This window comes from Ictidomys tridecemlineatus, chromosome 6 (genome assembly GCF_052094955.1).
Source record: "Ictidomys tridecemlineatus isolate mIctTri1 chromosome 6, mIctTri1.hap1, whole genome shotgun sequence".
Lineage (NCBI taxonomy): Eukaryota > Metazoa > Chordata > Mammalia > Rodentia > Sciuridae > Ictidomys > Ictidomys tridecemlineatus.
In genome coordinates this window covers 18,480,326-18,497,174 of record NC_135482.1, presented here as the reverse complement: position 1 = coordinate 18,497,174, position 16,849 = coordinate 18,480,326, and the positions used below count along the sequence as shown (strand labels likewise).

The following is a 16,849-nucleotide window of genomic DNA, read 5'->3' as shown; positions in this document are numbered from 1 at the left end:
ACTGGATTATGTACTTTAAAAGAATGAATTTTATGGTATGTCAATTATATACCTTTTTTGCTGTTATTGTTAACTAACTTGAAAGTTTGCCCTTTTTATTGATGATATGGTAGAAGTAAAAGGTATTTGGGTTATAGTAAGTGCCATGTTGCTGGACTGAACAAAGTTCGAAAATGGAATCCTTGCTTTTTATTAGTTATGTAATACCATCTATAAACTGTGCAGCATAATTATTTGTTATTATGTACATGAAAAAATGCTCTCCCATTTGGAGCTTATTCTTGATATATCACTTCCAGTTTCAACACTTGTGTTCAGTGTCACTGCCTGGTTGGCTGAATTGGGAATATCTTCTTTACTCTAGGCTACATTCTTCAAACCAGGAACTCTGGGGCACGTAACCAAAATTATTCCAGCCAACTCTATCATTTTCAGTGGTGACCTAATGGTATTGAATATTGAAAATTGGCTTCAATGGACCTGTTATACTGCTTGTTTGGGGAAATTAAACTAAAACATTCCCTTCATAGTGCTTCCTGAAATGAAGAGACACTTCTCAATAAGCATAGTTTCTCAAAGTCACTTATTGATGTTATCCCTCACATTCCTCCACTGTGTTCGTCCTGAGTTATGCAATACTTAAGGTGCATTTCTTAGTAGGGACTTTTATAAAAACCAGTGATAATATTTCACTTTCCTTAGGAAATAATATTTCATATTGTATGTAGTTATTATACAGAATAACTTGGGTTCTTTTTCTTTCTTATTTTTAGTTAGGAGATATGTCTTTAAGTGATAATGCCAGCATGTGCTTGATGAGTATTATCAAAAAACTAGCCGCCTTAAATGTCACAGAGAAAGAATATAGAGAAATCATTCATCGTTCACTCCTGGAGAAATTGAGGAAAGGATTGAAGAGTCAGACAGAGGTATTATAACTTTGTCTTTTGAATACTTTTATCTGAGGTTTGGTTTTAAACTTTCATTCTTCTGCCACTGTTGTGTAGAAAAGGAGTCAGGCTTAGTTAATTTAATTAAGATACTTGAAATAGTGACCAAACTTTAACAGGAGAGTGGGAATAGATGGGAGCAATCACTTTTTGATTTTTTTACAATGGAAATGTTTAGTGCTGGTGGTGGTGATGGTGGTGGTTCTTAATTTAATGGCTTTCTTGGTGCCACCTCATATTATCTAGGAAGCAGATTGTTTTAAATTTTAATATTTTTCTTGATTTGCAGAGTATTCAACAGGATTATACCACAGTACTTTCCTGTTTAATTCAAACCTTTCCAGATCAGCTTGAGTTTAAAGACTTGGTACAGCTTACTCATTACCATGATCCAGAAATGGACTTCTTTGAGAACATGAAGCACATTCAGGTACACAGCAGTTCTGCTTTTCCCTGCCTGGAAATATGTCTCATTTAGAAAACATATTTTTAACTTCCCCCAAAGGTTTAATAAGTTTTTCTTTCCTTGGTTGTTATTAGTCAGATTTGCAAATAAGATGATCGTTTCCTGGGATATGATTATTTTAATGATATCACAAACCACAAATCATAATAGTATACCTTTCTCTGTCTTTTCCTAACTTTCAATGCTTTAGGACCTATTGTTGAACAAATGCTATAGGTTGCATTTCTGTAAGTAAATCAAGGTTTTGCTCATGTAACAAATGGACTGTGTTTGACTCCTTTAATATTTCCATGGAACAAGACAGTGGTCCTAAGGTAGAGCTGGTTATAAGTGAGATTATTCAGTAACTAATTCATATTCTGTCTACTCACAGATCCACAGAAGAGCAAGGGCCTTGAAGAAACTGGCAAAACAGCTAATGGAAGGCAAAGTTGTGATGTCTTCAAAATCTCTTCAGAATTATATTATGCCTTATGCCATGACTCCAATTTTTGATGAGAAAATGCTCAAGGTAGGGCATTAAATCTAGAAACTGACAAATCTCTGCCCATATCATGACACACTTTGCCAAAATATCCATGAGTTGATGGCATCCGCATTGCCATCTTCACCATAACTAGAGGCTTAGAAGAGTTCTAAAGCTTTTATCACTATGCCTAGTACATAATAAGTGCTATGTAAATGTTGATGTTACCTGAATCTTTACTATTATTATTACCTCACAAAACCCATCCACAAAACATTCCCCTTCTAGAAATGGTCATATTGCTGAGATAATATACTTTTATTTTTGTGTCATAGGACTTCTGGTAAACTCCACTGATCAGCAGAGCCTTTGCCTAAATGGCTCCTAAGAAATGAGATAAAACAATAGCTACCTTTCACATTATACCAGGTACCAGGCACTGTTCTGTACACTTGACTTCATCCTCACCACTGCTCAACTTTATGGGATAAAGACTTGTTTACCACTGTTTTACAGGAGAAGAAACTGAGAGTGGGTGAGGTTTTATAAGTTTCACAAAAGTGGAGTTGGAACTGGTGTTTGAATTTCTGGCTGTTTTAACCTTTGTACTATACAGAGCTTAGAATAGTGCCTAGTACCTGGGGAAAAGTGGCTGAGTATTTATTGATTATATAGATTAATGAAAGGTGGAACAAAGAAATGGTCACAGAAGTTTAATTGTGGTAATGTCAGGATTTGTGACTTGAGTTTATGCAATTTATTACATGGCCTTTTACAATAATAGTGTTTATTTACTTATTAAGAAATATTTAAAAGAATGATGTAAGTAAACCAGGTGCCATTGATCTAAGTAAATCAGGTGCCATTGTACATGCCTATACTGTCTCAGTTTCTTGGGAGGCTGAGGCAGGAGATTGTGAAATTCAGGCCAGCCTGGACAATCTAACAAGACCATGACTCAAAAAAAAAGAAGAAGAAAGAATCTAGTAGTTGAAAGATTGCTCCTTGAAACTTCATTCTGATAGTGTCTCCCTTTTAACTGAGTTTTAGACATTTACATGCAATATAATTGTTAATAAACTTTGGCTGTAAACTTATAATGTATTTTCCATTTGCCCACATTTTATTTTCCTTCTGTTGGATGAATTTGTTATTTTTTGTTAATTTGTTGGTTTCTGTTGACTTATTACTAATTGTAATATTTTTATCATAGGTTTTTTACTTCATTAGCTTTAAATAATACAGTACATTGTTATTTTTGCTTTAAATAGTCACTCATCTTTTAATGAGATCTTAAAAAAATAAGGAAAAGGTGTTTTATATTTGCTTGCACATTTGTAATTTCTGGTGCTCTCTATTCCTTTGTGTAAGTCAATGTGTTCATCCAGTATTGTGCCCTATGTATCATGAATTTTAACACTCTAATTAATAGGAGCATGGACTATTTTCATTTTTAAATAGTCTTTGATGACTCTGTCACCTCTTTTTTATGATTCTTTCCTCTTCTCATCCTTACTCACATATACTCATCAGTACTCAGCTGGAGTTTCAAGGGGCTTTCTGTGTATATGTCTCTTCCTCTGGTAATCTGCCCTGTGGGCTTACTACCGTCGCCTCAGCTCTGTCTCCTTAACTCAGGGAGATCACGGGGCCATTCTTTTACCTTCCTGTGTTGTTTGTGACTGCAGTTCTCTGCACATAGTAAGTTTGTGTAATTACAAGACTCACTTCATGTTTCTTTACTCCCTGTTCTGTTCTCCCATTCTGTTTAATGTTCAGAGTATGAAAAGTGTTGTTTCATATATTTTTGTCTCCTTTTCTAGTGACGTTTCTGGGATAGCATTTTGTCGTTGCTGTTGTTTGGTACAAGGAATTAAACCCAGGGACACTCAACCACTGAGCTATATCCCTTCCCCTTTTCTATTTTTTATTTAGAGACAGGTCTCATTGAGTTGCATAGGGTCTCACTATGTTGTTGAGGCTAGCTTTGAACTAACGATCCTTCTGCCTCAGCCTCCTGAGCTGCTGGGATTACAGGTGTATGTCACTGTGCCCAGCTAAAATAGTGTAGTTTTGATTGCTAAGAGCAATGAAGTGTATAGTTTTTGATATTTGTCAATTTTTTTTTCAGTGCCAGCCACTGAGCCCAGGACCTTGCACATGCTAAACAGTCTACCATTGTGCTACATCTGAGCTCCAATATTTGTCTATTTCTGTATCTTAAATAGATATCATTCACTATATCTAGTCTTGAACCAGTTAGGGAGGTCTGAGTGGAAAAGAGTTAATATCCTTTAAAGGAATTTGTCACTCCTTTAAATGCGTTTTTTTCATGGAATCAGAAGAGGAAATATGGAGTATAATTGGGACATTTGGATGTTCTCCCCTTTCTATAATTACTAATTATGTACTGTGTAAGCTTTTTAGTAGGCCATCAGCCAATACTTGTTCTACATTTATGCTGTTTTTATTTTACAGCATGAAAATATAACCATTGCTGCCATAGAAGTTATTGGAGCTATTTGCAGACATCTTTCTTGGTCAGCATATGTATATTACTTGAAACATTTCATTCATGTCTTACAGTCAGGACAGATCAATCAAAAGTTGGGAGTCAGGTATTGTCAAACTTCTTATTTTTGTTTATTTAATATAATCTTAAAATTATTTCTTGAATTTGTCTTTAATCTCTTTACATTGTATCAATAAGGCTATGGTAATGTTTAAAGTAAAAACAAAGACTAGTAAAAGTAATTTTAATATTTATGACTTTACATTAACTTTAATAGTCAAATGGTATTGGTAATAAAATGAAAATGTGTATATCTTTTTTTTAACAGTCTGCTAGTAATAGTGTTAGAAGCATTCCACTTTGACCATAAAACTCTTGAAGAACAAATGGGGAAAATTCAGGATGAAGAAAGTAAGTTTGTAAAGCTTTCTTAAACTAGGTTTTCATCCCGTATTTTTGGATCATTTATGATTATGAATTAAAGGTGTCAATTAAACTTAGTCCTTTTTCTGTTCTTTGCAGCAATGACCAGTTAATGGATCAGGAGAAAGTTAAAATGAATGGTTTATTTAAAAACAAAACAAAAACTTATTTAACTGTGAAGATGGCCAGTCTAAAATTTATTAGTAAAAAAATAATTTGAACTTCAGGTTATTTATCTAGAAGTCCATCACTTTTATATATAGAAAGACCATTAACCAATGAAAGCAAAGCAAATGTAAGAAAAGAAAAAAAATGTTAAAGCAACAATTAGTGAAATATAAAAGATACAATAGAGGGGATCAAACAAAACTTTGGTATTTGAAAAGATTATAAACTGACAAATGCCTGCTAAGATTGACCAGGGAAAATAGAAGACAGAATAAACAATATTAGGAACTAAAAAGGATAACAATTAAATGCAAAAAGTAAGATAATATATGTATTTATAAATTCAAAAACATGGGTGGAATATACATATTCTTAGCAAAAATATAGTAGGAAAATTGAAGAAAACTGACTTTAGAATAAAATAAAAAATCTGAATGGATCTCTAACCAGTAAAGAGACTAGTCTATAGTTAAGCATCTGCTGATGAAAATGCCAGGTAAAGAATGTTGTATCAGCAAGTTTTAGCAAATATTTAAGGATGGGTAATTTCAAACTTACTAGTCCTTTTAAATGAATAAAAAAAGAGAAATTCCCCACTGACTTACAAAATTGGCATAATTACATACCTAAAACTGGCACAGGTACTCTGAGAAGGGAGTATCACAAGGTCTCATTCATTAACATGGATATAAAAATCCTAAACCAGATATTTACAGATGAAATTCCGTTAAGTGATAAAAAACATTAAAAACCATAACCATGGTTGGTTATTCAAGGAATGCAGTGTTTGCTCGCTCCTAGAAAAGCAGTCAGTGGGCTTTAACACATTAGCATATTTAAAAACATGATTGTCTGTGTAGACCCCAGGGAAATATTTGATTAAATTTCATATATACTCAAGCAAAAGATGTGTTTTAGAAACTTAATGCAAGTGCTTCCTTGGGTATCACATATAATGAAATTGGAACAAGATAGACAAGCATGGCTTCTGTGCAAGTATGACACGCAAATTCATGAAGCGTTCCATGTTTTTTAACAATAAAAACCTAATGCAACATCTTACTCAGGGATAAAGAAGTATAAATTATCACTTAAGAAACAGCATGAAGGGGGCTGGGATTGTGGCTCAGCGGTAGAGTGCTCGCCTAGCACGTGTGAGGCCCTGGGTTCAATCCTCACCACTCATAAAAAAAATAAATTAAAAAAAATGATACATTGTGTCCAACTACAACTAAAAAATAAATATTAAAAAAGAAAGAAAGAAACAGCATGAGGAAATAATACCTGATGCTGCTTATCCTGAACATTGAACTAGAGGTTCTAGTCAGTATAGAAATATGAATGAAAAAAAAATTTAGCACTCAAATAGGCCAAGATGCTTATCCTAATTATTTTGGCTAAAGACAGAGGAATATTCTGCCCCTCTGTTTAGTTTTTGTTTTGTTTTAATAATGGGGTTTGAATCCAGGGCTCTACCTTACTACTGTATCGCCAGCTGCCACCCTCCTTTTTTTGAGGTGGTATAAAGTTGCCCGGGCTGGCCTCAGACCTGCGTTTCTCCTTCTTTAGCCTCCAGAGTCACCAGGTTTACAGGCATACACCACTGCACACCAGGGCATTATTTTCTTTAATCAGTTAATTCTGCCTTTGGCAATTTTGCATAAGTATAAATACTTGCTATTTTTAAAATATTTATTTACTTAACTATTTCTTCTTAGAGAGTTTAGTTACTCTCTCTATTCTAAACTAGCTCAAATTATCCAAGTTTAGTGGTACCCAAATACATGTAGTATATTTAAAAGATAACTGAAATCTGGTTATGCTGTCTGAACTAAATGATGTGCGACACCTGAATTTAGCTCTCTTATATGTTGTGCTGTTGACCCTGTGCCGTTGATATCTCCATATAATAGTTGTCTGAAATCTCTTTTGAAAATGATTGCCAACTCTTGGTGACAGTATTCAGGTTTTGTTTTATTTTTATTTATAGAAAATAATTTTGTCCCTAAGAAATATTTCACTAGGATATTTTATTAATTTATTTATATAACTTTAGTTGTTTTTGGAAAAAACTTTTCTTCTTATATGAGGCATAGCTGTGATGAGATCTAACCTCTGCCTGGTAAGGATGTCAAATAACAAATAAAATATCTTACTTGCAAAGGCTGATTCCAAGTATCTAAAAAGGTAGGGAAGTCAATAGAAAGACTTGCTTTCCTTAGATTAGATTCATATCACTTTAGAAAACACATGTTGAGGTTCATCTCTGAAGACTAGCAGTGACTCCAGGTGCTGTACAAAACAAATCCTCTCCCTCAAAACAGTCATCAACTTACAATAAGTTCCCTGTCCTTCAAAATAGCTCTTCTCCCTTTGTTTTCCTTCATAAGTAATCTCTTCTGTACTGCTCATATCAGATACTGGTAAAACAACATAAAAGACTGTCTATCACATTATGATAGACAAGAGCCCTGCCCTGCTGATCACTACCAGGCCCCAAAATTACCTTAAGTCATCACTGCACAAGTGGAGCACCATAGTCCACAAAATAGTGGTCTTTTTAAGGAGTAGGAAAAGGGGTGTAATACCTTTATTGAGCATCTGCTTTGAGCCAGGTTTTATAGACATTATCTCATTTGTTCTGATAAGAAGCTTTCAAGATTCTTAGTATTAGTTATCCCATATTTTTGATATGAGAAACTAAGATTCAGAAATATAAAGTAACATTTCCAAAGCTATATAGCAGGTAAGCAAAAAAAAAGATTGATGCTCCCATCTTTTGCCATTAACATGTCTGACATGTTTTAGTTAATTGTAGACTTTATTTCATTTAATCCTCACAGTAGCCTTGCAAGGTTGGTGCCAAAGCTCATTGGAGTCATGCTGATTGACTGTGATCATATAGTTTGTTAGCAGGATCAAATGTTCCACAATACTGTACTGCCCAATTTCCTTTAATTAATTGAATCCTGGAATAAGAAAAATTTCTGCATGGGAATGATTGGCTGCTATTATGGTATTCATGCCCATGAATAGAAGTTTTTGCTTATGGAAACAACTACAGGACTCTTTCTTTCACCTAAGAATTTTTTTTCCCAGTGTGCCCCATCCCCTTTCCCCAAATAGGTGTTCAAGTAATCCTGTCCTGACTGTTCAACATTCTTTCATAGTTGCCAGTTTACTTGTCTGTGCCCTTCATTAGACTCTAAATTTTGAGAAAGCAAAAAATAGGCCTTTCACTGCCTGCTCCTTCTTGGGCACTTAACCTTGCCTTTCTATACTTGGAGATCAGATCAGATGTTCTTATTGGATGTTAGATATACATGGAAAACACTACTTGCCACAACTGTGCTGTTTCCTCATTCAATTTAAGGTGACTTTTGTTGATTGTTTATTATTAAACGTAGATACAGTAGAAATGACTGAGGTACCAGAGTCTGAAGCCATGGAATTCGAGCACATGAATGAGGAAGAAAAAGAAAATACATCCAAGGGGTTGTTAGACAACAGTGAAACTCTTGCACACCCTGATCCAGCTGACTCTGATGGGACAGAGGCTACGGAATCCAACTGTATCACAAAGTCTGTCTCTTGCCTTCCTCGGAATAAGGAAGAATTGGAGAGAACGATTAAAACTATCCATGGAACCATAACTGGGGATATCCTCCCCAGGCTACATAAGTGCCTCTCATCTACGGTAATAACTCTGTTTGGGGCCAGGCTGGTCTGTAGGAACTTGGGTGCTAGTGAGGCACTGCCACACCAGGCTCTTAAAGTGACTTTGGGGGTTAGCTTTGGGAGTTTTCTGGGGGTTTTGTTTTTGTTTTCTTTCTTTCTTTTTGTAGTACTGGGATTGAACCCAGAGGCACTCTTCCACTGAGCTATATCCCCTGCCTCTTAATTTTATTTTGAGTTAGGGACTTTCTAAATTGCTCAGGCTGACCTTGAAGTTGGAATCCTCCCCCTTCAGCCTAAGAGTAGCTGGAATTATAGACTGCACCATCACACACAGCTTGAGTTTCCTTGTACCTCAACATTTTATAATTCCCTTCCCTTCTCTCATCAGTTTCAGTCTCATTTCCTGCTGTAGCTAGTCAGTCAGTAATGGCCTGCCGTTTTGATTTTGCTATGCTAGATAGATGCTTTTTCTATCTCTGAAGCAAATGTTAAGATGACTCGCATTTCCTTTTCTTTTTTTTTTTTTAAGAGAGAGTGAGGGGGAGAGAGAGAGAATTTTAATATTTATTTCTTATTTATTTATTTATTAGTTATCTGCAGACACAACATCTTTGTTTTGTATGTGGTGCTGAGGATCGAACCCGGGCCGCACACATGCCAGGCGAGCGCACTACCGCTTGAGCCACATCCCTAGCCCCCAAGATGACTCACATTTCCAAAAAAAGCTAACTAAAAATTAGTGTTTCCATTTTTTACTTTAAAATTCATCTCCTCTGGTTAAGAGGAATTACATTTTAGCAGTGCATATTCATGAAGCTAGAGCCTTTCCTCTTTACTGTAAAACTTTGAGCCCCCAAATTCTGGTCTCTGTGCTGCATCTATGTATTTATAAAGTTTTATGGGAACACATGCCCATTTGTTTCCATGTAATCTAATCCTGGTTTTGCATTACTACAGCAAGGTTACAAGGCCAAATGCTTTTTTTTACAAAAAAGTTTGCCAATTGCTAATATAAGGTATTGACTTGGTCATTTTGTATCTTTGTAAATAAACCTTCTCTACTGGAGGCATATTTTTCATGTACCAACCATGTTACACAAACACTTGAAAGTTCCAACTGACACAACTTTTAGTTTTTTTAAAAAAGACAGCTAGACATGGGCTTAAACATGAAAAGAGCTTGTCTTTCAAATACAGAGTTACAGTGTAAGCAGGACTCTCATCCTTATTTTTGTTTTAACGTGAAATGTTTTATAGACTAAAAGAGAAGAAGAACACAAGCTTATCAAGTCCAAGATTGTGAACGATGAGGAAGTGGTTCGAGTCCCTTTAGCTTTTGCCATGGTTAAACTGATGCAGTCCCTTCCACAAGAGGTCATGGAAGCTAATCTGCCAAGGTATGTATGTGACAAATTCAGGAAACCTCAAATATTGGTGCTTTTCTTCCTAACTTTTCAATCTTTTTTGTTACAAAGAAGAGAGGTGCTATCCTACTTTGCTGTACTTCTGAATACTAAGGGAAACCTAGCATTATAAATAATTAAGAGATAGAATGATATTTATATTTTTGTGTGTTTATTGATTGATCGTTTTTCAACTTCTTATTTTCTAGTATTTTGCTGAAAGTGTGTGCTCTCCTCAAGAATAGAGCACAGGAAATCAGAGACATAGCACGCAGCACACTCACAAAAATAATAGAAGATCTTGGTGTGCACTTCCTGCAGTATGTTTTAAAAGAATTAAAGACCACCCTTGTCCGTGGGTATCAGGTAAATTGCATTGTGTGCTTTATACTCAAGATGGGTTGGATTTCAAATACTTGCATTTTGACCACTACTTGCATCCTCCTGCCTTAGCCTCCTGAGTTGCTGGAATTCCAGTCAAGCACCACCACACTCAGCTATGTTTCAACTCTTAAGCAAATAAATATGTTCTTGTTCACTCTAAAACAGTATATTCAATATAAATTAATAATTTTATTAATATCCAGAGAATATGAAATTCAGTATCAAATAATTTGAGAGGAAAAAAGGTCATGCAACTTAGGCCTAAAAAGATCTTTTTAAAAAGGAGATATAGGGGCTGGGGTTGTGGCTTAGTGGTAGAGTGCTCGCCTAGCACATGCGAAATTCTGGATTCGATCTTCAATACCACATAAAAATAAATAAATAAAATAAAGGTATTGTGTCCAACTACAACTAAAAAATAAATATTTAATAAAAAAAAAAAAGCAGACATAGGCTGGTTACGGTAGTACATACCTGTAACTGTAATCCCAGCAATTTGGGAGGCTGAGGCAAGAGGATCAAAAGTTTGACCCTCAGCAACTTAGCAAGAGCCTGTCTCAGAATAAAAAATTAGGACTGGGGACATAGCTCAGTGGTATAATGCCCCTGGGTTCAATCTCCAGTACAGGAAAAAAAAAAAAAAAGTTAAATCATGAAAGTTATAAAAACAGTAAGAGCACCAGGCAGAATATAAAACACCAAGTTGTTGGAGATGCAGAAATTAGGACCCTACACCCAACCTGTGAAACCACATTTTAGTAAGATCCCCTGTGTGATTTAAAGTTTGGAAAACACTACAGTTTGTTCAAGTACCCAGTTAACACTCCTGGAAGTTAGCTTTACATGGTGTGTTCTAATTTATTTATGGGCAAGGTCAACCTGTTTCGTAGGTTATAACACTAAAATGGCTGTGTTCATTTCAATCACATTTGTATGACATTTTCATGGTTACTCTAGGGTATCTTATATATATATATATATATATATTTCACTTTTAACAGTGTCCTGAGAATCAGTGTTTTACTACTTCAGGTGGAATGTAAAATAAGTCCAAAATATAAGTCCTTTTGCCCTCCCTTTTTTGTATTACAGTTATTTATATCTGTGTATTAAAAACTTATTCAAGTATATGTTATAACTTTTGCTTTTAATTGTCAAACATACTTTAAAGATGAGAGGGGAAAAAGTAGTCTGTTATACTACCTATTTACTTTTTCACTTACTCTTTACTTCTGAATTTCCAAATTTCTTTCTGATATCATTTCTCTTTGGTCTAAGGAGCTTTCTTTAGCATCTTTTAAGACAGATCTGGTGGTAGTAGGTCCTCTGGTAGCAAGTTGTTTTGTTTTGTTTTGTTTAATTTTTTATTCATGAATATCTTTGTTCCATCTTTATTCCTGAAGGATATTACTACTGGATATATAATTCTGCATTGATAGTGCCTTATGATGCTTTGAAACTATTGATCATTTCCTTCTGACTTTTCTAATGAGTTGTCCAATTTGGTTTTCCCCTCTATATAATACATTTTTTTCTATCTGCATTCATAAATACTTTTCTTTTTTTTTTTTAATAGTGCTGGGGAATAAACCCAGAATCCTGCACAAATACCCCACTCTTCTGTTTTAAGACTTTTTGTTTGCTTGCTGTTTGGTTTATTTTGGAGATCACTGTGTTTGGGGTAAATTGAGCTGCTTGTCCAAATTTGAGTTTTTAGCCAATATTTCTTCAGATACTTTTTTTGCAGTTTACCCTTTCTTCTCCCTTGGGACTCCAATGAAATGAAAGTTAGACTTTTTGTTTCTTTCTCATGAGTCCCTGAGCATCTGTTTATTTTTCCTCCAGTTGTCCTCCTTTCTATTACTTAGATTAGATAATTTACATTCGTCTGTTTTCAGGTTCCCCTCCCAGAGTTGCCAATCTCCTGCCAATCCTAATTATAAGTCACTGTCACTACTTCGACAGTGTTGCTTGGGCCTGGGGTGCCAGAAATGGGAAAAAATTAAGACAAGAAAAATAAAATGAGAGATTTTCATACCCTTTCTTTCCCTGATGAGTTCTCTCTCCTGTTCACACCAGAATAGAAAGCTTTCCCAGCATTCCCTCAGGCTCATCCTGGCACCCACTTCTGTGTCAGCTGAAAAATGCTAGCAAACTCTCTGAACATTTTGTGGCATTTTGGTTCTCATGTTCTCCCCTGAGAGTTGCTCCTTGGGTCCTGTCCAGACTTTATAGCTACATCCAATACAGAGAGACTAGTTGTGCTTTTCTCCATCTTACCTGAACCAGAGCCCCTTTTAGTGTTCATCTTTATTCTGTTCTTTTAACCAGCATTTACTTCATGGCACTATAGGTGAGATGCTGTCACAGGTGCTGGCATATGTGGATGAATTCAGTACATTTCTGTCCTTGAGAATTCATTCACACATTCCTTAAACCAAAGGTTTTTCCATGAGTAACCCTTTTTTTTTTTTTTTTGTTTCAGCTATTCTCCAAGTCTATCTTATTTGTTAAAAGAATTAAAATAGGGTAGACAAAAATAATTTTGGTGTTTTAGTATTAATCATGTAGACAAACCAAAATTGTATTCTTCAGGTGTCCTTCATCCTTCCACCCCTACCCCGAAAAGGGATTTTTAAGAATTATATAAAGCTCATAGCAAACATGTAAATATGTAAAAAGTATTTTTAAAGGTCGCAAGTAAGATACAAAAGAAACTATGCCTTTAAGGTCTAATTTTTATATTGACAACTAAGTGTGTTTCCTTGTCCTTTGATTATAATCTGATGTTTGCTTTGGTGGGTAGACAGTCCTGGAAGCAGCATTAAAAATGCAAAAAACTTGAAAGTCAGTATACTGCAGTGATACAGACCTGGGACTATGGTACCAGCCCCTCTGGTTTTGAATCCTAATTCCACCTTTTACCTGTGCAGCCTTGGACAAGTTGTTTGCCCTCTCTGTGTCTCAGCTTCCTCATCTGATAAATGCTGATAATTTAGCACCTACACCATAGATAGAATGCATGAAGCTTAAATGATTTAAATATTTATACATGTGAGATATTAATATAGTACCTGTATTAATACAGTGTAAGTTCCTAGTAAACGTTTGCTTGATTACTATTGTGGGCAAAAACTTAAAAACCTGTTTCCGTCCTTATGTACCAGCTTTGATTGCATTCAGCATTAACAAGCTCCTTAATTCACAGTTTGGCTTTTAAAGTTGAAGGCTTTGGGGCCTTTTTATAAATCACTGACCTGCTTTAGTCACAGTTATAGATCCTAAGCATTGGTAATGTGTTTCTAAACATCCTTCGTACGGTGCTCACTTGGTTAAAGGATTTTTAATGGTGGCATTTGTCAAAGCTCCCAGCAATAACATAAACTGTGAGTGCTCTCTTTGCAGTACTTCTTAGATCTTAATGTTCTTTAACATGGGGTTTGTACCCACTCCTGTTCTCACTGTGCATCTCCTTTTAGGTCCACGTGCTCACCTTCACTGTTTACATGTTGCTGCAAGGCCTTAGCAACAAGCTGCAAGTTGGGGATTTGGACTCTTGTTTAGATATCATGATTGAGGTAAGATTTACAGAATGGAATTCCAGTTTGTTTTTTTTTTTTTTTTAAACAGGGCATAAAATGAATTCAGAAAATAATAATATCCATACAAATGCAAATAGAGGAGTGAGGGTAGCTTTGTGGTAGAGTGGGTGTTTAGGAAGTGCAAAGCCCCTGGGTTCCATCAGGAAGGAAGTGATGGAAGGAGGATCTTTTAGATTTTTAAATTAGCAGAAGTTTGAGAAGTGAAGACTCAAGTGAGATGGGCATTCTATCATTGCCATTGGGTCATATATTGGTGCAGTGTCTCTGGAAAGGAAAGTTAACATTGTATATTAACAGCTTTTAAAATTTTCAATTCCAAGAATCCATTTTGAAGGAATAATCAGAGATATAGTCTGGAGTAGAATTTCATTTTATAATGAAAAATTATCAATAAAAAAATTTTAACTTTAAAAATTGGATAATGTGTGTGCATGTACAACTATGTAATAACAAATCTCATTATGATGTATAATTATAATATGCCAATGGAAAATATTGGATAATGTTTTATCCAATAAACAAAAGAATTGGATAATTGGTAATTTGGGAGGTAGATTTGGGAACAGGAAAATAATTTGCCACACAACCTTTTGTTCATTTATTTTTTAAAATATGGGCACTAGTTTTGACTCAATTTAAATATTTACATTAAGTTCTATAATTAAGTTGCAAATAGAATTTCTTAAAGGGAAATTAAACTCTCTGGTAATATCATAAAAGAAGTATTTGTTCTGTATATGTTTTTGTCTGTGAAATACTTTTCTTTTGTTTTCCATTAATATTAAACTAAAAGTATTTCTGCATGTTTTATTTTTATTTATTTATTTTTTTAAATTTTTACTTATTTATTTTTATTACTGGTCCCTAAACTGCATTGAAAACAAGTACAATCTAATAGAAACTCCTGCCATCTCATTTCATTCCCTCCCCATTTGCTTTCCTTTGACTTGGTTATACCTATACCTTGGGTATACCTTGGTTATACCTTGCTTTTGTCAAAGACTGCTTGTGTTGGCTACTTAATCACCTTTTGTCCTTTTGCTTTCAAAGATGTTTAACCATGAATTGTTTGGTTCCGTTGCTGAAGAGAAGGAAGTAAAGCAGATCCTCTCCAAAGTCATGGAGGCACGAAGAAGCAAGAGTTACGATTCTTATGAAATCCTGGGCAAGTTTGTAGGAAAAGATCAGGTCACAAAACTTATCCTTCCATTGAAAGAGGTAAGGACTAGAATGCAATTCAGGTGGTCCCAAAATTATGAGTTCCTGAAAGGAACCTATAGGGCAAAAACAACTACTTGAGTACCCAGGATTTCCTTTAGTGCTAAGGGCTTGAATACCCTCTAGTCACTAGGTGGCAGCCTTTAGTTGGATGCTCTAGACTGCATTCAGTCCCTAATGTAATCCATGAGATGCCGAAGGAAAGGCAACAAGAATTGGAGTGCAAGTGAATTTTATAGCTGGGTCAGGGCAGCAGCTAAGAACATAGCCTTTAGAATCAAACTGTATCCCCAGACTGCCAAGAGGAAGGTAACTGGAATTTATTGAACATAAATCACATTCTAAGTACTACTACATTTTCTCACAAAATTACATATAAGAGTTTGTGAGGGGAAAGGGGAAAAAAAAAAAACAAGGGAGAGAATTAAACAACAGCAGATGGGGTAGAGAGGGAAAATGAGAGGGAAGGGGAGGGGGGATAGTAGGGGATAGGAAAGGTAGCAGAATACAACAGTCATTAATATGGTATTATGTAAAAATGTGGATGTGTAACCGATGTGATTCTGCAACTTGTATTTGGGGTAAAAAATGGGAGTTCATAACCCACTTGAATCAAATGTATGAAAGATGATATGTCATGAGCTTTGTAATGTTTTGAACAACCAATAAAAAAATTTTAAAAAAAATAAATTTTAAAAAAAAAAGTACACAAAAGAGACTTTGAGAAAAAAAAAATACATTTTCTCCTCTTATCTTCACAATCATCCCATGAGATCAATGTTATTTCCATTTACAGATAGGAAAATTCAGGCTCAGAAGAGCAAAAAGGAACACAGTTAAGAAGAAAAGTCAGAATGTCGTTCCAGATCTTTATGATCCAGAGCTCACATTCTTTCCATTTTTTTCATTTTTTTCCCCTAAGAGTAGGGACTATAGTTAAACTAGCTTTCTGTTGTTTCTCTGTGCCTGTTACAGGGATGAACATACAATAACATTATCGATTCATTTTATTCCAGTTTTATGTACTAAAAATTGTTGAGAGCCACAGTTTAGTCAGAATGATGCCTGGCATTTTTGCCAGAGGGAATGGTTGAAAGGTGACCCTCCTGCTCGGGATTAGGGCGGGTCCTGCTAGGAATAGGGGGGCTCCAGGATTAGGGAGGATCCTACTGGGATTAGGATGGATCCTGCTGCCTGGCTACTTTGGATTTCCCGTTGAGTTCGCAGGGGGGTTCCAGGAGAATTGGTGCTCGGAGCCCGGTGAAGTGAGTGTAGAGTGCCGGTGAGAGTTCCGGAATAAAGAGTTGCTGTTTGAACCTACAAGGCTTTTTAGCGGCTCGGTTATGGCAAAAAATAGAGGAAAAAATCACTAACTAGTGACATGAATTACTCTTAATCCAAATGCTTTGGTGCTAGAAGAATTTCATAATTGTTCCTAGAATGCACATAGTATTATCTGAGCCTAATAAGAATGTTGATGTTTGAAAGAAGGAACAAGGCTTGTCGTTGGAGCAAATGCCCATTTATTGAGGAACAGCTCTGCACATTTATAGAGCTAGGGGTGGTTGACAGTTGGCAT

At 35.4% G+C, this 16,849-nt stretch overlaps 1 protein-coding gene and 1 non-coding gene across 3 annotated transcripts in view; both read left to right on the top strand.

Annotated features, from left to right (window-relative positions):
• Nucleotides 1-16,849, top strand: part of Utp20 (UTP20 small subunit processome component) — a 95,038-nt gene that overhangs the window by 60,803 nt on the left and 17,386 nt on the right. For both annotated transcript variants that reach the window (XM_005322365.5, XM_078052932.1), the window contains exons 36-45: nucleotides 774-929; nucleotides 1,240-1,380; nucleotides 1,790-1,927; nucleotides 4,361-4,500; nucleotides 4,723-4,805; nucleotides 8,393-8,682; nucleotides 9,921-10,060; nucleotides 10,276-10,432; nucleotides 13,930-14,028; nucleotides 15,103-15,270. In XM_005322365.5, the coding sequence (XP_005322422.1) occupies nucleotides 774-929; nucleotides 1,240-1,380; nucleotides 1,790-1,927; nucleotides 4,361-4,500; nucleotides 4,723-4,805; nucleotides 8,393-8,682; nucleotides 9,921-10,060; nucleotides 10,276-10,432; nucleotides 13,930-14,028; nucleotides 15,103-15,270 (1,512 nt within the window). The remainder of the gene's footprint in view (nucleotides 1-773; nucleotides 930-1,239; nucleotides 1,381-1,789; nucleotides 1,928-4,360; nucleotides 4,501-4,722; nucleotides 4,806-8,392; nucleotides 8,683-9,920; nucleotides 10,061-10,275; nucleotides 10,433-13,929; nucleotides 14,029-15,102; nucleotides 15,271-16,849) is intronic.
• On the top strand, nucleotides 5,917-6,018 carry LOC120888735 (U6 spliceosomal RNA). The gene has a single exon (XR_005732427.1). It is a non-coding gene; the product is annotated as a U6 spliceosomal RNA (small nuclear RNA).